The sequence below is a fragment of the Morone saxatilis genome, unplaced genomic scaffold (assembly GCF_004916995.1).
Source record: "Morone saxatilis isolate NCDOM2014 unplaced genomic scaffold, NCSU_SB_2.0 Contig2, whole genome shotgun sequence".
Classification (NCBI taxonomy): Eukaryota; Metazoa; Chordata; class Actinopteri; family Moronidae; genus Morone; species Morone saxatilis.
Window position 1 is genome coordinate 14,619,060 of NW_023339762.1, and position 22,003 is coordinate 14,641,062.

At 40.9% G+C, this 22,003-nt stretch overlaps 3 protein-coding genes across 4 annotated transcripts in view; 1 reads left to right on the forward strand and 2 right to left on the reverse strand.

The window, feature by feature from the left end:
* The window catches only part of chid1 (chitinase domain containing 1), a 16,004-nt gene extending 4,429 nt beyond the window's left edge, over positions 1-11,575 (reverse strand). Inside the window, exon 1 of the mRNA XM_035664522.1 lies at positions 11,427-11,575. Within this exon, the coding sequence (XP_035520415.1) occupies positions 11,427-11,531 (105 nt within the window). The 5' untranslated portion in view covers positions 11,532-11,575. The remainder of the gene's footprint in view (positions 1-11,426) is intronic.
* A 403-nt stretch (positions 11,576-11,978) lies between these two features.
* Positions 11,979-18,489, forward strand: ighmbp2 (immunoglobulin mu DNA binding protein 2). Of its 2 annotated transcripts, none has more exons than XM_035664520.1 (16): positions 11,979-12,092; positions 12,877-12,959; positions 13,184-13,353; positions 13,447-13,642; positions 13,757-13,854; positions 14,010-14,173; positions 14,279-14,479; positions 14,558-14,705; positions 14,795-14,969; positions 15,209-15,391; positions 15,476-15,594; positions 15,687-15,781; positions 16,002-16,125; positions 16,710-17,531; positions 17,625-17,824; positions 18,055-18,489. In XM_035664520.1, the coding sequence occupies exons 2-16, from the start codon at positions 12,880-12,882 to the stop codon at positions 18,244-18,246; spliced, it is 2,967 nt and encodes a 988-aa protein (XP_035520413.1). In that variant the 5' UTR covers positions 11,979-12,092; positions 12,877-12,879; the 3' UTR covers positions 18,247-18,489. The 2 variants fall into 2 exon arrangements, with proteins under 2 accessions (XP_035520413.1, XP_035520412.1); XM_035664519.1 differs by having other exon boundaries at positions 12,035-12,187.
* Positions 18,490-18,573: 84 nt separating this feature from the next.
* Positions 18,574-21,855, reverse strand: LOC118330099 (zinc-binding protein A33-like). Its single transcript, XM_035664521.1, has 6 exons — positions 21,193-21,855; positions 20,760-20,855; positions 20,320-20,550; positions 19,828-19,850; positions 19,630-19,748; positions 18,574-19,219 (listed from the first exon to the last, which is right to left on the reverse strand). The coding sequence occupies exons 1-6, from the start codon at positions 21,583-21,585 to the stop codon at positions 18,669-18,671; spliced, it is 1,413 nt and encodes a 470-aa protein (XP_035520414.1). The 5' UTR covers positions 21,586-21,855; the 3' UTR covers positions 18,574-18,668.
* Positions 21,856-22,003: the final 148 nt, after the last annotated feature.

Below are 22,003 nucleotides of genomic sequence, written 5' to 3' on the forward strand. Positions count from 1 at the left end.
ACACATATTCCACACTCACATCAGCAACCACAACTACACCCTGGGACTCCAAAACACCGGCCCAGACCAAGCTTAAGGTTCTCGTGAAGAGTTTGAACCTGTGTAGCAATACAGCAGTAAGGCAGCTCTTTACCTGACAACCCTGGAACAGCTGCACCAGCCGTGTGTGCGTGCTGGGAGCCACTGGCTTCACATCCCGGAAGCACAGCTGGACCGTAGAGGTAGGCCAAGGCACAAGACGTTGGTACCAACATCAACTCCAACTCAGGAGTGGCCCATCGCGCAATACCCCACAAAAACACAGGAAGAGTGCCGTCTTCCTCAATCCGATATATGCGAGCGCTGTCTTTCTTGGTGATTTGGCCTAGTGCAACGAGCACGTCATTCCTGGACTTCACGGACCCCTTCGCCTCGCATCTCCAAGGGCGCGCGCGACATAGTCGTCTCTGAAACACCGTGAAGCCTGAAGAAGATTCCTCGATAAGAACACTGCGCTAGACAAAGTGACAAACAGGCACAAATACACGGAACATCCGTAGTTTTCAATCAATAGCATAACGCCGCCCTTAGACAACATACAACACACACAACATTTCAGATGGACAAGCATTAATAACAGAGAAGCTCTCTCATACACTTCTCCCCTCGGAACTATAGTCTTGAAGACAGAGACGAAAACCTCCAGACCACTACCTAATCTCTGTCTCGCTGACAATGTAATGTGAGCTTGCAGTCCACCTAACACCTCAAAAAACCCAAACACACACACAGCACAGACAACCCCCAAAACACAAAAAACACCCATATCCACAGAACACAACACACAAAAACAGGAATACCTATACAGCGCGCGTGCGAGGGTGCAGACGCAGAATCTACGAAGTAAGACCTACATACACAAACTCAGACATAGTGTAACACCCATAGTTTTATATACCATCGCTGCTAGAGCGTACCACAGCCATATCAACCAATATTACCTTATAAAAACAATAGAGTGAGTAATTTATTTCAAGGTCCTCTACTTTTCTCTTCGATAAATCACTTTTTTAGATAATTAATAGCAAATACATTATAGTGATTACAATACAATATATATAACAAAAAATATATCATCGAGCTAAATTGACCCCCTGCAACGTAACTCCATATAGACTTACCACCAATACACCATACCCAGATAAAAAGATGATCAACGTAACACGCTGTATTAAATATTGAATTATATCCCAGTAGCATAGCGCATATATGATTTTATGGCAGCAGAACATAGTCACTGATCCTGTGAACTCATCCACTATCCCTCATACAACTGAACGTTAACAAAAGGACACATGCCCCAAAACTACGTAATAATTACTTTAGACTCAAATAAACAACACATACATACATCAACAAAAAAACGTATCCGACACATGCAATTTTCAATATAGGTATTTATATACTTGTTGTGAACACTACAAAAATCTTTCAGATTTCTGTTGAAATTTCATCAGACGCTCATTTGTCATATCATTAACGTGTCCCTTTTTTCTTGGGTTTCCTCTGTGACACACATCATACAACGTACTCTTATCAGATAACTTAGAGATCCAGATTAACCTTTGCAGATAGAGTCTTCTTATTGGGGATCCAAAGTTAAAGGATTTGTACCTCTCATATATACCACACTTCCCTACAGCATAAAGAACTTCGTTTGCTTCATTCTCATCACGACGCGTGGGAGAGCTTGCGCTCTTTTATCTCCACAGCATGATACTTACAGAAAGATAGGGTTGTTTACAACCCACATGAAAAAATACCGATCAACAAACACTAATATCACACACACAACACTACATATTTTATTAAATCATATTCATTCAGCGCATCGAGGGTAACACAGCTGGAAAATTACCAGTATATATACTTTCCTAGACCTACAATACATGTGATCAATATTTAATATTGCCCTATACTGACAGATTTCAATAAACAGTTTTTAACTTAACTAAAACCAACATAGCAGGTACCAGCCTGTATGCAAACACTACAACAAAAAACACACTCCTATTTCTGGAGGATCTGTATACCATAGTCAATCTACCCAACACTCTGCATCATTCAAACCATACAGAAGAATGAAGAAATACGCCTGTTCAGCAGAACACAGCGCAACAGCTGTCCGAATGATGTCATACAGCTACGAAGCATATAACCATATGCAAAACACAGGACACACATCACACAATCCGACTAAACAAAACATATAGACAAGCGTATAATACACAGCAACGTCGCAGCAAGATCACAGTCTATACAGGACAAGCCAGACAACCCCAACACAGCACAAAGCAATCGTCACAGCGCACACACACACTACCCAGCCACTCTTCACGGATTCGGAACAACCAATTAAATCAAACAATAACATCACAAAAAAAAATTATACATATATACATAGGACAGACGAAAAACAAATTAGGATAGACAGAACACACAACTGTTCATTTGCCACACTCGGCCACACACAGAACAAATATCAAACAATAACATATAGCAAATAAAGAATAATCGTCGTATACATACATACAAGAACATATTAACTAGACACAACACTTCGCAGGATAACTATATAGATAAACAGACAGGCGACAAAACTAGGAGAAAAAATAGACATACATATAAATACCATGCTATAACTCTCTATATTATATAGATGGCAAGATAATACCAATAACTCTTAACTATATACAATGGACTCGCAGCATAACCATTCTTACATATAGATCTAGACTACCAACAATGATCACATACTTTTCAGGTCAATCGCGAGAGGTTGACTACAAAGCGACTCTTCTGGGAGAATTATATCGGGACTTGAGCTATTACCTTCATTCCCATGCGAGCATGCTTGCTCAAGTCGTTTCCTCTTCTTGTGATTGGTATTCCTCAGCTGTTGATAGTTCGAACACTGCAAGGGGCACGGGGCAGACACGTGCACCGGTACACACATCTTACCCATCTGCTTCTACATACTCAATTCGCAACGACGGACACAACAAGACATACAACATTCAACACCTGTGCTGCATCGCATGCTCCGCCGCCTATTCCGTACGTGTATAATCACGAAGCTAAACAAGGAACCGACTAGATAGTGTACTAACCTCATCTCAAGCAATTCAACTCAACATCACTTGATCAGAACAACATCACAAATCATACCACCATGCTTCGATCTGCATTTCCTTGTAAAATTTCAAATTTTCTCATCGTCCTAATTCCTTCCATCTGTCAGAATAGCTATTTATGCACTGGCAACCTTTGCAAAATGTCTTACCATTAGCAGAATAATTTTCCATTACTGCTGCCTAACCCAGATGGGCTTCTATTTTGACCTGGCTCTTACGACATTAGACACATAGAGGCCGGAACTGACATCTTTGTAAACCTAATACATAGACATTTAGAGTGGGAAACAACAAGAGCCAACCCAGATCTATACTGGAAGATTGCTCATACAGCTGGGAGGTCAGCACATATCGGGAAGCGTGCTAGACAATTCCTGTCGCAACGATGTCTTACCGGAGAATGACGTACCAGAAACCTACAGAATTTCTTGCCGACCCATACACAGTTCCATACAACAACAATGCATCAAGCTCATTAAATGATCAGACCATGAGGGACATACACTACACAAGAAAAGACGTGGATATCTTGAGACAAGTTTCAGGTGCTCCGCAACATAAACGACAAGCGATGCGCCCGTGTCATATGACACGTTGTATAGTCACTGTATCCACACTCAATCTTCTGTCCCGGTCTCTGCCTAGAAATCCAACTCTCCCCTAAAATAAAGCAGGAACAAATATTTATAGAATATACTCTAAATTAATAAGCAGATCACCACAGATACAATCACCTGTACAATACAAATACACAACAACACCCTGCAATCGTACTCATTCTATGAAATAGCATATTTTCGTACATCAATTACTGTCTGAAAATAAGCTCATGCACTGTGTATCATCTATCTCTCGACACAGTATACTAAACAATTGTAAGTCATCAGATACCCTGACTCAGCAAGACAAAACAACATTATCAAGGTTCATTCCTTCTCCTACTGCTCTGATGGCAGCCAGTAACTACATTCTACATACAAGAACGACCGAGAAAATCCTGAGAGTTTGAGTCTGTTGAATCTTCATTCCCGAGACAATCGGTATTTTGAATGACATAAGAGAGACAACAACGCAATCTAACATCCTTATACTTTCTGCAAAATCTATAATGGATTGTCTGATTCCTTCCAACTGGTACCACTCAATAATCCAAATGAGAAATAAGATCCACACCATTCACCCAATAACACAGAACTACTACTAACCACTCCCTACAACAACTTCCATCACAAGAGATACCCAGTAGCGAAAGAAGAAAAAAACCTAACGCAGCACGACCGAGAGAAATAGGAAATCGAGTATTGACTCGACAAATACCCTTGAGGACGCTACTAACGAGAAACGACGTCCAAAGAATATCTACTCTTTTCTGATTCTATGTTACTTATCATGCTATCACGACTGACCTTAATATCAAGTAAAAGTCCTAGCATAATACACTCGCCAAAATATACCATTTCCTGCTAGAGCATCTCATACCGCGGCTGCTTATCGTTTCAGGTGTTTCGTGAGTAACACCGAACACATCCCACGTCTGAAAACATAAAGCACTTCAAACACCACAATCCCTTTTTTTTCTGAATAGAGCACCAACGATACTACACACCATCACGCACGACAACACGAACGCTCTTATCTCTTCCCTCGAACATCCATCACCCTGACTTCTCATCCTCCACAGCTCGGGATGCCTCCACGAACAAAGTATATATCATCAATAACAGCAGTACAAGATCAAAACCATTATCACAGACACGCACAGAAACAACACTCTCAACATTCGCAAAAACACAAACATGCCAGAGATTCTATTTGAAGACACAAACTGAATGCGTTACTAGTCAGTTTTCAAATACTGATCATCTTTTCTTATATCTTTGGACTTTAAAGTGTAAGAATCTGTTGTCCTATATATAGAAGCGATTTCACTAAGAGCAACACTTAAGAAAGATCTATAAATCGCTGATGATTGCACAACACCTTCCATCAGCACGCGTACACAGACTATGAGTTATAGACCATGATAAATACCTTTATTAGGGTCACATAGTTCTACAGCACTCATAGCATTACTTACTACTGACTCATCACCTCCGAACGAGCAATCAAGCGAGCTATCTCACTTTCACCCATTCCAGCCGCTTCAGTCAAAAGACGCCTATTATGTGCAGGGTTCAACCAACTGCAAACACATCACTGACATGGAAGGCATATGAACAAAAGTCACATCATAAACTGTTGCAAGAATCTCGCACCACACCACTATACTGTGAAATCCACCCATCCCAAAATTCTAACAAACTACCTATACTTAATACCAATCCTCTATCTATTTTTACATCACTATAGAAAATGACATACAAACCCCTCTGAATATGCCTTCAGGATCACTACGCTCTAATACCCGCTAGCGCTCACAATCCCATCTACCTCATGTCACCACAGCCTCGACACGTGCTCGAAATAAACAGTACAGGAACCCGTGTACGTATGCTGGTCTCAGATCAAGCACAGGTATCAGACTCCTCGGTAGACACCACGGTCTCTTACTACTCGCTCGAAAACACACACTGACACTGCTATCTTTAGTCTGTATTCAATAACTTCTCACAAAATAGCGCAATAGTAAAAAACCAAACAAACAACAACCAGACTCGAACATATCAACATCTATCACACATCACCTCCACACCAGAGACAACTTATAACACGCACATAACCCACTTTAAACACGTGCCTCACTCTAATGAAAAACAAGAAGCTGTGGTACGACTCCTCGCTCACATATACACCTGCGATACTCAAACCTTCTCTCTCTTGCCGACGAGTCCCACTCCACTGCACTGCGCTGCACTTCTCATCGCAGATCCACACTGCACATAGATTAGTCCATACAAAAAGAACCACACTGAGAACTTCCCCGGATAACAAGATACATCTGGCGATATAACAGATCTCCGTCTTCATAAAGAACATCTTCAGATGTCACAGGCTTTCTCCGCAGCCTCTGTGAGCACAACAAGAGAAAAACGATGCAGCATCACAACGACCATCACAGGTACATAAAATAAACCCATGACAACTTCACCCAACCAGTCATTGACTGTATATTTAAAACAGCATTTCATTGCTCAGTCCTCCTGTCTTAAGCCCTACTCCATCCTTCAGTCAGTCACCTTCTATGATTTTCACTAAGGTCAATTTTCATAATAACAGCCTTCCTATTGAAAATTGTCACTCCCATCGAAGAATCCCACCTGTCCGTAAACAACACAACAATAACTCTTCTTCAACCACAGGGAGATTCTGCTTTTATAAAACTTCCATTTGTCTGATAACAGTCATACAGAACTCACCTAAGAACTGCCATTACATACATATAATGTTATTTGACCAAACTACACTATTACAGATTCAAAAACACATTCACAACTGTGGAAGTACGTTGTACTGAAAACTAGATCAACAGCAGACACACGCAAACAGTCTTGCTTCTTACGATCTTTGCTAAGATTACTTAGACAACCGTTCAGCGTATGGTCTAACTAGTCTAGATGATAACGCTTCTACAACACGCCAGCAGACATCCCACCCAATAACACCACTTGCAGCTGCCCCCTGCAGTCTAGAGCGATCCAAGCAGAACTGCTCATACACCAGGGCTCGAGCCTACAGTACTATCATCCCTAATTCTTAAAATCATAAATACAATACCTAACCACCATAATCAAACACTTAGCCTGCTGGCATGGAACTTCGAAAGTGGCCGGTCACACACAAACCGATAGACACCCTGCAGACACAGAACAGATGCTCTGGATTCTTTATCATACACTCACCCTCCTTAAGAATGGACTTAAAAGAGACACTGACATAAAACACAACTTTCTTCTGATTCCACCTCGCGCCCATCTAGCATATCAGACACTCGATGTTAGAGTAATGATACACCACAAAAAATCCATCAGCATAAACCTTATTTTAGGATTTCTCTATTTGGGACCCACACACCCCTCGGGAGATAGCTGGTGGCTATCCCTGGATATTACTACAGCCTCTTCTATCATATAGCTCCTCACAATATTCTCTTCTTCGATGTTCACCCCTGTATATTCTCCTCTTTTCCCGCACATACTTCTTCAATATACCTCACCAATTGTTCTATGAGATACAATAATATTTCCAAATTACATCTATCACATCACCTCCATACAAGATATGACACACAAACACAACATGCTATTAACCAGAATGACAAACAACTAAACAGTACACATTAACAAAAGCCTTTATCCTACCAGACCTGTCTTTTAACGATGATCAGCTATGGATTTAGAATGTTTAGCGTCTAGAATAGCACTGAGCAAGGATCGCGCAAGACATCTACAATGAATGAGTTATTACTGTACCATAATCGGCCCATCCAGCAGTCATAGAGCAGAGGTGCGACACTCACACAGCCAATTCTCTTAGGACCTATATAGCGCCATTCTAGCATCGCAAGACTAGGACCTCTCCACTAAATTTCATCCATTCAAAAGCCAACAATTAAGACGTCCAAGAGAAAAACAAGACGCATAGAACGCACCCCTGCAACTATAGACTATCAGACTATATCAAGATAATACACCAAACACATCAAAACATACCACTACACCAATCCAAAAATGCATAAGAAATGACTTCACATAACAATACACACATTCTCTCAAGCTATCACAACTGAAGTTATATCAAGTGAGAGAATAAAATATTACACCGTACCTGAACCATTTTGGCTTCGATCTAGACTGCTTAGTTCAGGCATGTAATCCTCACACCAAATGTGGCACCATGGTTTCCCTGTTCTCCTGGTGGGTTCTTCATAATTGAAATCAAGCTTCAGATATCTCCCTGAGCACAGCAAAAAGCGACACAGCTTCCCTCTGCGCGGAATTCTAATACCACGCTGTGTATAGACGATCATATAAGCAAGATTACTCTCAACTACGATGAACAACACCACATATTCACCAATATGAATAACAAGCCAGATAACATCTAGATTATGCAACCCAGTTAACCAACACTCAACATTAGTAATCAGCTGCCAATATGCTTGGTGTCAATAGCGGTCACAATCAAAGCACATATTCGAAGAAGACTGAGACAAATCAAAATTATACACAAGGGCACATATCTTATTGACACATTCCTAGCTTAGGTATAGCGCTTAGAAGCTGGTAGAACTTACATGATGGGCTGTGATCGAGAGAGTAAAGGTTCTGGTCTCCTAATAAAGAACATATAATCATACAAACTTCCTTACGCCATGTCAAATACGCTGCTGTCCTCACCATTACTAGTACACCACTCTCACACGGCCCCCTCGCACCCAGCAACACCACACCAGCGCACACACTCAACTCTTTTACAGCGCTCCATACACTCACTCTCGCTCCCAAACTGACTTCACACCGCCACGTCACGACATTACCACGGCTCGAGCCATCCTAGCGACGCTCCACTCTCTCTCTCTCATCTCTCATCCTCGCATCCGCGCACGCCCTCTACTCTTGCTAACCTTTTAAAAGCCGACTCGCTCAAGAAGCATAACCTAGATCATCAAAAAAGCTGACGCCGCCCATTTCTTTATCTGAATCGTCCAGAAGGCCACACTTATCCCAAAACTATGCTGACACCTCGTCACTTTTATTCCTGTCCATCGTGATCTGTGAGGACATAGCAGTGGCATCCACACACGCTGTATCGATACAAACCAGACCCTATAGGACGGCTCCCTGTTATACTCTAAGACATAATACTATCTCAGCAAAAAATACTACAACATACTCAATCCATATAAACTCCGCCCTAGAGCACACATACCACAGAATCGAACTCTACGAGATATACATAAACTTCATATCCATCCTCAACACAAGAGGTATCCAACTTAGTGACCTGGTTGCTCGTGCCCAGTAGTCGTGAGCAAACAACCAAAAGAGAAATAAACATCTTCTTCGCTCAGCAGATAGCAAAACACAATAGATAGCGACCACCACAACCTACAACTAGTCGCTCGCTCGAACATCACTGCTCCATAATCCAGACCAACAGTCAGCAGAAGTCTACACACCCTTTATCAATACTATATCCTGCACCAGAATTCTTAGAGGGAGACGATATCATCTCCTAAAGCCATACACACTCTCTGAGGGCATCACAACAAATACAATATGTTTATTTCTAATACCCTGTAATCAACACCATACCACACAAATACAACACAGAGAGACTGTCATTTCCAATCCAATTTTACCTGGTCCTGGGTACGTACCATACTCCAAACTACATACTCAGCCTAACACCTAGAATACCCAGACGAGATATTGAACAATAAGTGTAAGTCGACGCTACAAGCACCCAAGATCCCCCAAGACTATCATGGAAACCATGCAGAACATACTGAATAATAGCTCACGTATTCCACTCCCCTACTCTAAGTCGTTCACCACGAATCCTAATCGATGGCACATACTTATCTCCTACATATTCCGAGATACTCCCTCTCATTTCACCCTCCTTCTCCTCCTGTAGATTCCAGACTGTCCTTCTAACACACAATTAACTGTTCTACAACACACTGCCATCATTCCACTTTAAAAGGTTCAAAGATGTATCAGGTGTTATCTCCACAACTTCGCCAGAATACCCACCTGGTCAGTCCACCCACTACTACATTGAATAGAACCCAACACTACAACCACAAGCAAGAGATACAACTCAAATGACCGTATCAGTAAACACTGAAAACAATTCTGATACATGCTTACACAATTAATGAACAGGTAGATCACCTCATCGCCGGGGTCGCACAATGTAATCTACAATTTGATTAACAAAGCACTACCTAACTAACTCTCCTCAGTCACAGCTTTTATACTTCACACCCACTACAACTATTGCACTTTCTTCTACTCCCACTCTTAGCTTACCAAATTAATGGAGTACAAGATTTCCTACTTGTTGACATACAGCTACAAACCTGCTATACACAGTATGTTCATCAGTAATAATAATCCAAATACAAAATCACACTGTGACATTACGTTGCATAATTAAACTTATCTTTTACTTTGCCATACTTCATTAATTGTACGTTCTAGTATTCTTTACATTTACACAGTAAAAGCCTCAAATATTCCTTTCTCACAGCCCGAATAGCAACTCGTGTTCATACAGCCTCTTCATGTATTCGTCCATTATATCCAGAATGTATGTAACCATTCTAGAGGTCCATACAGGAGTAAACAGGAAGCGGTAAACCTTTGCATTTAAATAGAAGCTTGAAGCTTAACCTAAAGACAGTTTCCTCCATTTCCAGAAATGCTGACATGTAAGCTTGCTCGCTACAAGGCACTTAAACTATTTACTTGAAGCTACAGTTCGCACCTCACCCCATCAATGCTTATACTATCAGATATATAATATATACAGTACAAAGGTTAAACCATGCTTTAGTTCTCTCATATCTCCACATAACATTACACTCCATACATTAAAGTAAGGTTGTTTGTCAACGCTGTCTCTCTTGCTCCTGGCTGTCTACACTGCCCTACCTCCTCCCGGATGACCTCTCTCACACACCAACACACAGGCTTTTATTTTGAAAACCCAGGACCGAAGTCCGCCCAGCTCGGTTGAACGCTCAGAAACACGTTGAGCCTAAGTTGTCAATCACAAATGAACCACCAAGGCCGCCCCCAAGCAGTGAATGTAGGTGGTCGTTGATCCTTTCAGGTTGTCTGGTATTAGCGGTGTGAACGAGGCTGTTTGGGCTCGTTGTTCAGTGCGATCTTTAAACCGCAGGAGGATATGCTGGTTGTTAATCTACCAGATCTCAGTCAGGGCTCAGGAGGAAGCGCTTGCACTGCCAAACCCTGCAGACCTGCGCTACCCATTTTTATTTAACCTTACTTTTTTTTTTTTTTTTTTTTTTTTTTTACTGCGTTTTCTTTATTTATTTCTCTATTTGGAAATGAGAACGATATTATTCCTGCTGCACGCCTCTCATGCTGCTGGTTGGTTCAGTGCCACAACTTTTCAAAAACTGATGCAAAGAAGTCGCATAAAAGCTGAGGACGCAGGTGAGCGGTAACTTTCGCTGGCTTAACCTTGAAAGGGTGTGAGCTTCGTGTGAGCTGTGTGTGAGCTGACACAGCTCACACACAGCTCACACCCATTTCAAGGTAAAGCCCAGAAGTTACTCACCTCGGCCTCAGCTTTATGCGACTTCTTTGCATCAGTTTTTGAAAGTGTGGCACTGACCAACCAGCAGCATGAGATGGCGTGCAGCAGGAATAATATCGTTCTCATTTCCAAATAGAAATAAATAAAAGAAAACGCAGTAAAAAAAAAAAAAAAAANNATTAATGTATGTGTCAAGTTAATTATGAAAATCCAATAAATATAATTAAAAAAAAAAAAAAAAACCCAGAAAAAAAAAAAAAAAAAAAAAAAAAAAAGTAAGGTTAAATAAAAATGGGTTAGCGCAGGTCTGCAGGTTTGCAGTGCAAGCGCTTCCTTCCTGACTGACTGAGATCTGGTAGATTAACAACCAGCATATCCTCCTGCGGTTTAAAGATCGCACTGAACAACGAGCCCAAACAGCCTCGTTCACACCGCTAATACAGACAACCTGAATGGATCACAGACCACCTACATGTCACTGCTGGGGCGCTTGGTGGTCAGTTGTGATTGACAACTTAGCTCAACGTGTTTCTGGAGCGTCAACCGAGCTGGGCGACTTCCGTCCTGGGGGTTTTCAAAATAAAAGCCTGTGTGTGTGTGTGTGAGAGAGGTCATCCGAGGAGGTAGGTGGCAGTGTAGACAGCACAGGACAAGAAGACAGCGTTGGACAAACAAACCTTACTTAATGTATGGAGGTGTAATGTTATTGGAGATATGAGAGAACTAAAGCATGTTTAACTTGTACTGTATATATTATATATACTGATATATAACATTGATGGGTGAGTGTGCGAACTGTAGCTCAAGTAAATAGTTTAAGTGCCTTGTAGCGAGCAAGCTAACATGTCAGCATTTCTGGAAAGGAGGAAACTGTCTTTATTAAGCTTCAGCTTCTATTTAAACTGCAAAGGTTTACCCTGCTCCTGTTTACTCCTGTATTACCTCTAATGTTACATACATCTGGATATAATGACAATACATGAGAGGCTGTATGTAACACGATGTATCGGGCTGTGAGAAAGGAATATTTAGGCTTTTTACTTGTAAATGTAAAGAATACTAGACTACAATTAATGAAGTATGCAAAGTAAAATAAGTAATTATGCAACGTAATGATCACAGTGTGATTTTGTATTGGATTATTATTACTGATGAACATACTGTGTATGCAGGGTTGTAGCTGTATGGTCAAAGTAAGGCAAATTTGTATCCATTAATTTGTAACTAAAGTGGAGTAAAAAGTGCAATAGTTGTAGTGGGTGTGGAAGTATAAAGCTGTACTGAAGTATAGTGCTTGAATAAATGTAGTTACATTGCACCCCTGCTGAGATTCACCCTCATTAATGGAACTATCCAGAAATTTTTTCAGTGTGTATAACATTATAGTTCTCTTCTGGTTTGTGTTGTCTACATTGAGTTGTACTGACATGTATCTGTGCTGTAACACTGATCATCTTTTGACCTTTTTAAGTGAATGATGGCGGTTGAACAGTTTGTGTTAAAGACACTCGAGCTCCTACAGGAGGAGAGGGAGGCTGAAATAGAGGAGACCAGGTATGTAGAATAACATCTAGACTGTGACACTAAAGGGTAATACAGCAATTTTGTTCTGCATTTCCATGAAGTCTGGGGACTTGGGATCTCACTTCCTATAATACCGCTGTTTCTATAGGCTGAGTAGTAGTAGTAGTACCCAGGACAGGTAAATTGAATTTCCTCTTTTGATTGTGGTATGGTGTGACACTATAAAATAACAATGTTTTGTTTTGTGCCCTCAGGATATGGCAGGAGAACGTCTCCCTCAAGGATCTGCAAAATAAAGGAGTTTGCCTGCTGAAGTTGCAGATAGGAAGTCAGTCCACAGGCCTGTATGGTCGCACAGTTGTCATCCTCGAGCCAAGAAAGCATCTTGGTTTCTCAACTCTGCCGAGCAACAACTTTGGACCTGGTGAGATGGAAGAATAAACCGATGATCTGTGGGATTTTTTAGGGGCGATTTAAAGTTTAGTATTTTTCTGAATGTTTATGTCTTATGTTACAGGGGACATAGTCGGCTTGTACGACACTGGTGGATGCACTGCAGCCTCACAGATCGGCACAGGAATAGTGACGAGGGTCAGCCAAGTTTCTATAAGTGTGGCCTCTGACGATTCGAAAGATGGCCTCAGCTTTGATACAGATGCTCTTTACAACGTCTTAAAGTTGGCAAATGACGTCACCTACAAACGAATGAAAAAGTAAATGACGTCCGTAATGTGCTCACTGTAATGTCTGTACTTGGCATGTAAGTCAGATACAATTGATGTATGAAGCCTTAAAACTTATTTTCACTGTGTGTTTTGTGCTTGCAGGGCCTTGAATGTACTAAATGGATACAGCAATGGACCAGCTGGGAGTTTGATAAATGTTCTTTTTGGAGACTCAAAACCTTCTTCTCAGTCACAGCCAAGTAAGTCACACTTTACAAAGCAAACATTGTCAAAAGATATTCCCTCTAATTACTCTATGAAATTGTGCTTTGTGGCCGCTTTTACACAAGTATGCAGCATAATGTTTACCCTCGTTTCAAATCCTAATTCTGGCTGTTCTATTATGTTTCATCAGATGAAGTTAAATTCTTTAACTCAAACCTGGATGATTCCCAGAGGGAAGCTGTGTCCTTTGCTTTGTCTCAGAGAGAACTGGCTGTGATTCATGGACCACCAGGAACAGGGAAAACCACCACAGTGGTTGAGATCATCCTGCAGGCAGTCAAACAAGGCCAAAAGGTTCAGACGGTTGAATATTTCTCTCCCACTGATAAACTCAGTTACATTTAAAGTGTGTTCTTTTATTGTCATTTTCATGTGTTTATGTATTCTGTGTCTGTGCAGGTGCTGTGCTGCGCCCCCTCTAATGTGGCTGTGGATAATTTAGTGGAGAGGTTAGCTCGATGCAAGGCAAAGGTCCTGAGGCTGGGTCACCCTGCCAGACTGCTGGAGTCCATACAGAAACATTCACTAGATGCCATCCTTGCTCAGAGCGACAACGCAAACATCATCACTGACATCCGTAAAGACATAGATAAAGCTTTTGTAAGTATTTTAGTGTGTGCTCTTAATAGCATTTGTGCCATCTTGAGTGATTTGTAATATTTAATATTTGTTCTCAAGGTGGGAATGAAGAAGATGCGGGAAAAAGGAGAACGGGTGAACTTCAAAAGAGAAATAGGGGAGCTAAGAAAAGAGCTGAAAACCAGGGAAGCAACAGCCATCACGCAGATCCTAAAAAGTGCTGATGTTGTGTTATCAACCAACACAGGTCAGTAATGGCCTCGAGTGAAGAAAATGTTATTCAGTCAATCCAGTGATGATGAAAGGCAATCACAGAGCACTTGTCTGTGTCTGCAGGTGCTTCTGGTGACGGCCCTCTGAAGTTCCTGCCAGCAGAGCATTTTGATTGGGTGGTGATAGACGAGTGTGCTCAGGCCCTGGAGAGCAGCTGCTGGATCGCTCTGCTCAGAGCGCGCAAGTGTATTCTGGCTGGAGACTACAAGCAGTTACCACCGACGATCAAATCACAGACGTAAAAACACTGTTCTTTCTCATTTTATGCATCATACACAAATAACATTCAAGATTTAATGTTTAATCTGAAGTATTTCTAAATAACATTACATATTTATGACTGAATCAGAAGCAATTGGAGTTAAAGAACCTGTGTGTAGGATTCTTCTCGAATCAATTTCAAGGGCATTATAAAACCCTTGTGAATTATGGTCTCCTGGATAAGTGGGGTGCTCATTTTTTTCTCTTTTCTCACAGGGCTGCATCAAAAGGCCTGTCTCTCAGTCTTATGGAGAGACTTATCCAGATGTACGGGGACTCAGTGGTCCGTATGCTAACAGTTCAGTATCGCATGAACAGCGCCATCATGGAGTGGGCCTCCAAAGAGATGTACCAGGGAAGACTAACAGCTCACAGCTCTGTAGAGAGTCACGTGTTAAAGTGAGTGCAAGCTTGGTGATGGAAAGTATCTCACTTTTGTATATCAGTGAATTTTAACTAAAAATGATGTCTTTGATGCAAAAGAGATCTACCAGGAGTTACCTGTGTTGACGAGACCAGCACGCCGCTTCTTCTTATCGACACTGCAGGCTGTGGTCTGAGTGAGATGGAGATCGCAGATGAGCAGTCCAAAGGCAATCAAGGTTAGTCATTTTTATTGTAAAATTAAAAATATATATATTTTATTACAGTTAGTGTGTTGTGGAATCTGACAGTATGATTACTTTATCCTCAGGTGAGGTGGACATTGTTGAACTGCACATAAAGGCCTTGACTGAAGCCGGGCTTAAAGCTAAAGACATAGCTGTTATTGCTCCGTACAATCTACAAGTAAGTCACAGATCTGAGGAACTGTACCCTAAAATATATCTTAACTCAACTCTTACTGCTGTATTGTGTCATAGCAATAAACTTTAATTTCCATAATTCTTAAATAAAAATCTATACTTAAATCCCAATAATAGAAAATATCATTTTAAACTGACTAACAAACAGTTGTGTCTCAAAAGAACTCTGGATTGTGGTTTCTAATGTTTTTGTCTCTGTAAAGGTTGATCTTCTGCGTCAGAAACTTTCTGTGAGGCATCCAGAGCTGGAGATAAAGTCAGTGGATGGATTTCAGGGCAGAGAGAAAGAGGCTGTGGTGTTGTCGTTAGTTCGGTCCAACAGAAAAGGTAATTGTGTTTGCCGTGAGGTTGTGTCTGTTTCTGCCATAACCTGAACATTAGCGCCATTAAAGCTACAGAATGTAATTTTTTGCATATTTGCTGAGACTTTCACTGTATCCTGACAGAAGTACATGAAACAAAAAAAATCTGATCTCGTCCTAGTGCTCCCAATGGTATTTGTAGCAATCTCATTTCCTTTTCTTGGGCTGCTGCTTTGTTTTCTTCTTCTTGCGCTGGTTCCAGGAATTTGTAGGAATTAGTGGACCTAAAGAACAACAACCAATTAGAGCGAAGAAAGATTGTTGATTGTTGAGTCTCTTCCAAGGTCATCAAATACCGATGCTGGGAATGAGATTCAACAATCAACTTCTTCAAGATGTTTCTCGGCTCTGATTGGTTGTTCTTGCTGCCATCAGCAGCAGTAGGAGGAAAGGAACCTGAATTTTTTTTTCTTCACATATCTGTGTAATGTACTACTGTCACGATACAATGAACATTTCAGCAAATATGACAAAAAGCTATTTTCATAAAATCTACTGCAGGTTTTATTTACGTATATACATACATATTTGTTCCTGCTTTTATTTTAGGGGAAGTTGGATTTCTGGCGGAGGACAGAAGGATTAATGTGGCTGTTACACGTGCAAGACGTCACATCGCTGTCGTGTGCGACACCCAAACTGTCCAGAATCACGCTTTCCTGAAGTCCCTCATCGATCATATGACTGAGTTTGGCGAGGTCAGAACAGCATTTGAGTACCTCCAAGACATCGTGCCACAGAACTACACCCGCGACCACAAAGACACAAAGACTGGTGGCTCTGTGTCCACCAAGCAGAAGGTTAAAGATCAGCCTCCCAGCAAGGCGAAGCCAGGACAAAAGAAGCCCACTGGTAGCAGCAGTAATGAAAATACTGCTAATGGTAAGCATGCAAAGTCCTGCATAACGACACTGACAGAGGAAGATAAGGACAAGAAAAGAAACAATGAAATCAGAGAGCAGGTGGAGAAGTTTCTAAAGGATTTAAATCGGAGTGAACTACAGTTTCCATCATCGTTTAACTCTCATGACCGCCTGCTGGTGCACCAGGTCGCTGAGGAGCTGGGCCTCGTGCATGAGAGTAAAGGCGAGGGGAAAGACCGGTGCATCAGTGTCTCCAGGCCCCTAGTGTCAACACCAGCTGAGGAACCAACACAAGAAGAGGAAAACGAAGCAGCAGCCCAGGAAAAGGAAACCCAAGTCCCAAATCCCCAGAAAGAGTCGCTGTGTCAACCCCCATTGGACCTGAAAAGTTTACATTTGGAGCGAATGAAGAGGGAGCAGCAGAAAAGAGAAGAAAATGCTCAACAAAAAAAGCAACAGAACAACATCCCACCTGCTCCATCATCAAAGAAGCCCAAGTCGGCTAAAGGTTTGTATTAGAAACATCACATTTCTAAGTGTTTCTTAATCTGTCTGCTCCGATGTCTTGCAAACAATTCGACTCTACCTTTTTGTCTGCCAGGAAAGAACCGAACGAAGGCGGGCGCCTGTGACATTGCTGCTGCTGCTGCTCCAGACGATGACTTTGACGACCTTATCAACGCTGTCAAGAAGGCTGAGAGCGTGTGCAGTTTTGTCAAGTGTAAAGCTTCGGTGCTAACACTCGGACAGCTTTGCCTGTTCTGCAACAGGCAGTATTGTCTCAGTCACCATATACCAGAGGTAAGACAGGAACAGACCCCAACAAAATAGTGTTTGTTTTTGTTTGTGTTTTTATCAGGCTATGTAGGTGTTATTAACCTGATTTGAAACTGCAGTTGCAATTGAAAATGAACAGATGATGCCAGGAAAGTATTTTACTGGTATTTCACTGTAACTGATGCCTGAATAATATAGTGGTGTGTGTGAAGTGTTTTTCTGATCTGATTTTCATGTTGTAAACCCTTCTTTAGGTTCATGGCTGTGGAGATAAAGCCAAGTCTCACGCTCGGATGAGAATAAGCAAAGAAGGTGTTCTTTATGCCGGGAGTGGGAAGAAAGACAAATCCATGGACCCCAATAAGAAAGCCTATCTGCAAAGGAAACTGGACTCTAAACTGAAAGATATGGCGTCACAGAGGAAACCAAAAAAAGAGGACAGTTAATGATACCAAATGAGCTCTATAAATTAACAGAACTGAAGATTTGGTTCACAACAAGAATAAACAATTAAAATGCTTTGCAAAGTTTAATAGTGTTGTTTTTTATCAAATATACAGTATGTTGCCTTTTGTAACGTTCATTGGATAGAGTACAGTATCATACAGTTTGCTGCCAAATTTCATAAGCGCAGCATGGATTAATCAATATTTAAACCAGCGTTTCTTAAATGGGAGTAGGGGTATTTAGGAGTACTGCAGGGGGCAATACTATATATTTTAATATATATTTAAACAATATCTGTGCATAATTTCTAAAATAAGTTCAATAAAATAGACCTTTGGAAAAAACTCACTCATTTATAAGTTATTTTTGTTGTGTAGCTCTAGCAGCTATAACACACACACTATGTCTATTGTGTATGAGTCTACTCTGCATTCACAGTTATTGTCAGAGGACAGATTGTCAGTGGGCTGGAGTTTTTCCCGTCTTCAAACAATCCAGGGGAGAAGTATGGGAAAAGCTTCTCTGTAAATCTGTCACTGAATGTGTGTATTGTTGTCAAGTCGGCAGCATTGATGAAAACGACCTTTCCTTTGTCGTAGTCCAGTTTTACAGTAATCTTCTCAGGCTTCTGTTTCAACACGAGCTTGGTGCGAGGCGAGGTCTGAGCCCAGAATGAGTCTCCGTTGCACAGGCCAATCACCCAGAAACCCTCAATCGGATTGAGGAAGACGGCACTCTTCCTTTTGATGGACTCTTGGGCCACTCCGATGTACCAGTCTTTGCCTTGGCCTACCTCTACGGTCCAGCTGTGCTTTCCGGATGTGAAGCCAGTGGCTCCCAGCACGCACACACGGCTGGTGCAGCGTTCAGGGTTGTCAGGTAAGAGCTGCTTACTGCTGTATTGTACACAGGTCAACTCTTCAGAGAACCTTAAGTTGGTCTGGGCCGTGTTTGGATCCAGAGTGATGGGAGCTGAAAGTGTAAACAAAGTTCAGTACATTGAAAATACGTAATAGTACCATTACTAGTAATAGTAACTTTAAAGGACCAGTGTGAAGGATTTAGTGGCATCTAGTGGTTTAGTTGCAGATTGAAACCCTCCCCTTCCAAGTGCGAAGAAACTACAGTGGTCGCCAACTGCCCTTTCTAGAGACAAAGTTTGGTTTGTCCATTCTGAAACATGGCAGTTCAACATGGCGGTCTCCATGTACGGCGACCCGCAGTGTTTGTAGGTAAACACGGCTCATTATAAAGTAACAAAAACAAAATACCTGCTATATTCAAGTGATTATACAATAATGCAAACATACCTATGAATATTATATTCCATTTCTGCCAATAGATCCTCCACACTGGACCTTTAACTCGGACTGTTCACCCACCACATGTGACCATGTTAGCCATCTTCTTCCAAATTCCAAACTTCAGTGACCCCAGATGTTTTGCAGAGTTAATGAGAATATCTCTGATTAACTCTGGCTCTTTAATGTTGCATCTGACCCTGAAATATATGGAAATATTTACAACATTGTCTTTTGGAGACAGTGCTAATTAATTAATTAATAGGGAGTTATGCGTACCTTTTCTTTGTTTGCTTGTAGTCCTTAAATTACAGAAAGAAAGTGAGGAAATGCATCGCATTAACAAAATATTTGTGGTTTGTGGTTATATGCACATCAAATATAAATGTAAGGCTATTGGAAATCAGTGTCGATAAAAAGAGTAACGCCTGCACACTGACTCCAAATTACAAACACTCTCAAATAGACAGGTTGAAATGTTTTATAATTATCACCACACACCTTCACATACACCAACAGGCTGAAAGGCTCAGCAATGACAGGTGTGGTTAACCATTCAACCCATCCAGGGCCATAAACATTTTTAAAATTGTGAACAATTCAAGAAGTACGCAAAGAAAACTGTTGACAGTATATATCGTAGTCATAATAATAATAATAATAAAACTAAAACTAATAATAATAATACTAATAATAATAGTCAGCCTATTGGTGTATATGTTAGATTAGGGTGTGGTTAACCATGTTTAAACATTTTGGCTGTAAATGTACCTTTAAAAATGTTAAATCCTTCGCTCTGAGGGTCATCTCGATATCACTGATGGTGGTAGAAAGCGTTTTCATCTGAACCTTGATATTTTCCAGCTTCTCGCACATCACCTGGTTCTTAATTTCCTCTTCCTGTTTGAGCACTTTGAGTCTGGTGTTTTCCTCCTCCAGAAGGAACAGGTGTAGCTTCTCAAACTCCTCCTTAATTGCTTTTTCACTTTGAGAAGCCTGGGTCTGTAACGTTGAGGGAGCTGGTTATTTTTGTGCACCTCTCAGCACGGCGTTATATGATAATATAATACATAAGTGAATTGAACGAGTCACACTGAAGACTCAGCATTAAACCTCCATAAACAGTGAAATATATATGAGTAAGTGTGAGTAGAGGTCCAAAACATCTCATGTCATGTAATGATGGACACAGTGAGGGTGCTGACTTTCACCTGAATATAGGTTTTTGTTTCCTCCCAGTGCTCCTTTGTCTTGGTCAGTATTCTGAGCTTCTTCCTCAAGGGCTCCAGCATGGCTGAGATTTCAGTCTGAATCATTAACAGAAGAGTTAAAATCTGAAGCTGGAACAATTAATTGATTGACACAAATAATTAATTGCTTTTCTCTGTTTTATATCATTGTAAACTACATTTTATTAGATTTAAATTTGAAGATTTCACTGTGGACTCTCGATATGTCATCTATTGATTAATTGAGAAAAATCTAATTAATTCTGCATATTAATCAATAATGAAAACAATTATATAGTTGCAGCCATATTAAATTCCATTATGCTCCCACCAATAACTAATCGAATTCTGTGTTTGGTGTGTTGGAGTGTATGTACAGTAAATCCCCTTGTTATTTACCAGTTTCTATTTTTACCTTTTTCTGCTGGGCCGCCTCCTCTATTGGACAACACTCATGAACTTTATGCCGTTTTGATGTTTGGCAGACGAGACAGATGGGCTCTTCGTCATTCTGACAAAAAATCTTCAGCTTCTCGTTGTGAAGACGACAAACTTCTTCATTCCTGCCGGTCTTTAACATCTGGTATTGGTCTGCAGCTATCTTTAGGGCCAAATTGATAGGAGGCCTCCCAGGGACAGCCACGGTGCGACACACAGGACATTCTCGACATCCTTTCCATTCCCAGAATTTCTGTAAACAAACTCTGCAAATATTGTGGCCACATTTTAGGAGAACAGGAACGCAATAAATCCCAGAGCACTGAGGACAAAGTAAGTCCTCTTCATAGATCGGACTTGTTCCTGCCATCAGGTTTGAAGTGTTCCTGTAAAATGAGGTTACAGGAAATCTTCTTCCTGCTCTTCAGGTAGTGACTTAAGACGGTAGGTTCCCAAACGCAACGCTGAAACTTCTGTAAATGCTGGCAAACTCGTACGACTGGTTAGACTGTTGTTATGTCATGGCAGCAGACTGGCATTAACTTTCAATCTAAAAAATAAGTAACAAAAGTAATTAAAAATTCTACAAAATGTAACATGTAAAAAATATAACACAAATACCATAAAACTTCAATTAATACCCCGGGCTTTTATTTGCTTCAACCAACCTGCGTTTATTTATTTGGGACAGGCGTTTAATTCCTTTTGCACTAAACTCTTGCTTAACAAAGATGAGAAATATTTAAAAAATAATAATTGTTTTTTTTAAACCAGGATGAATATTACTA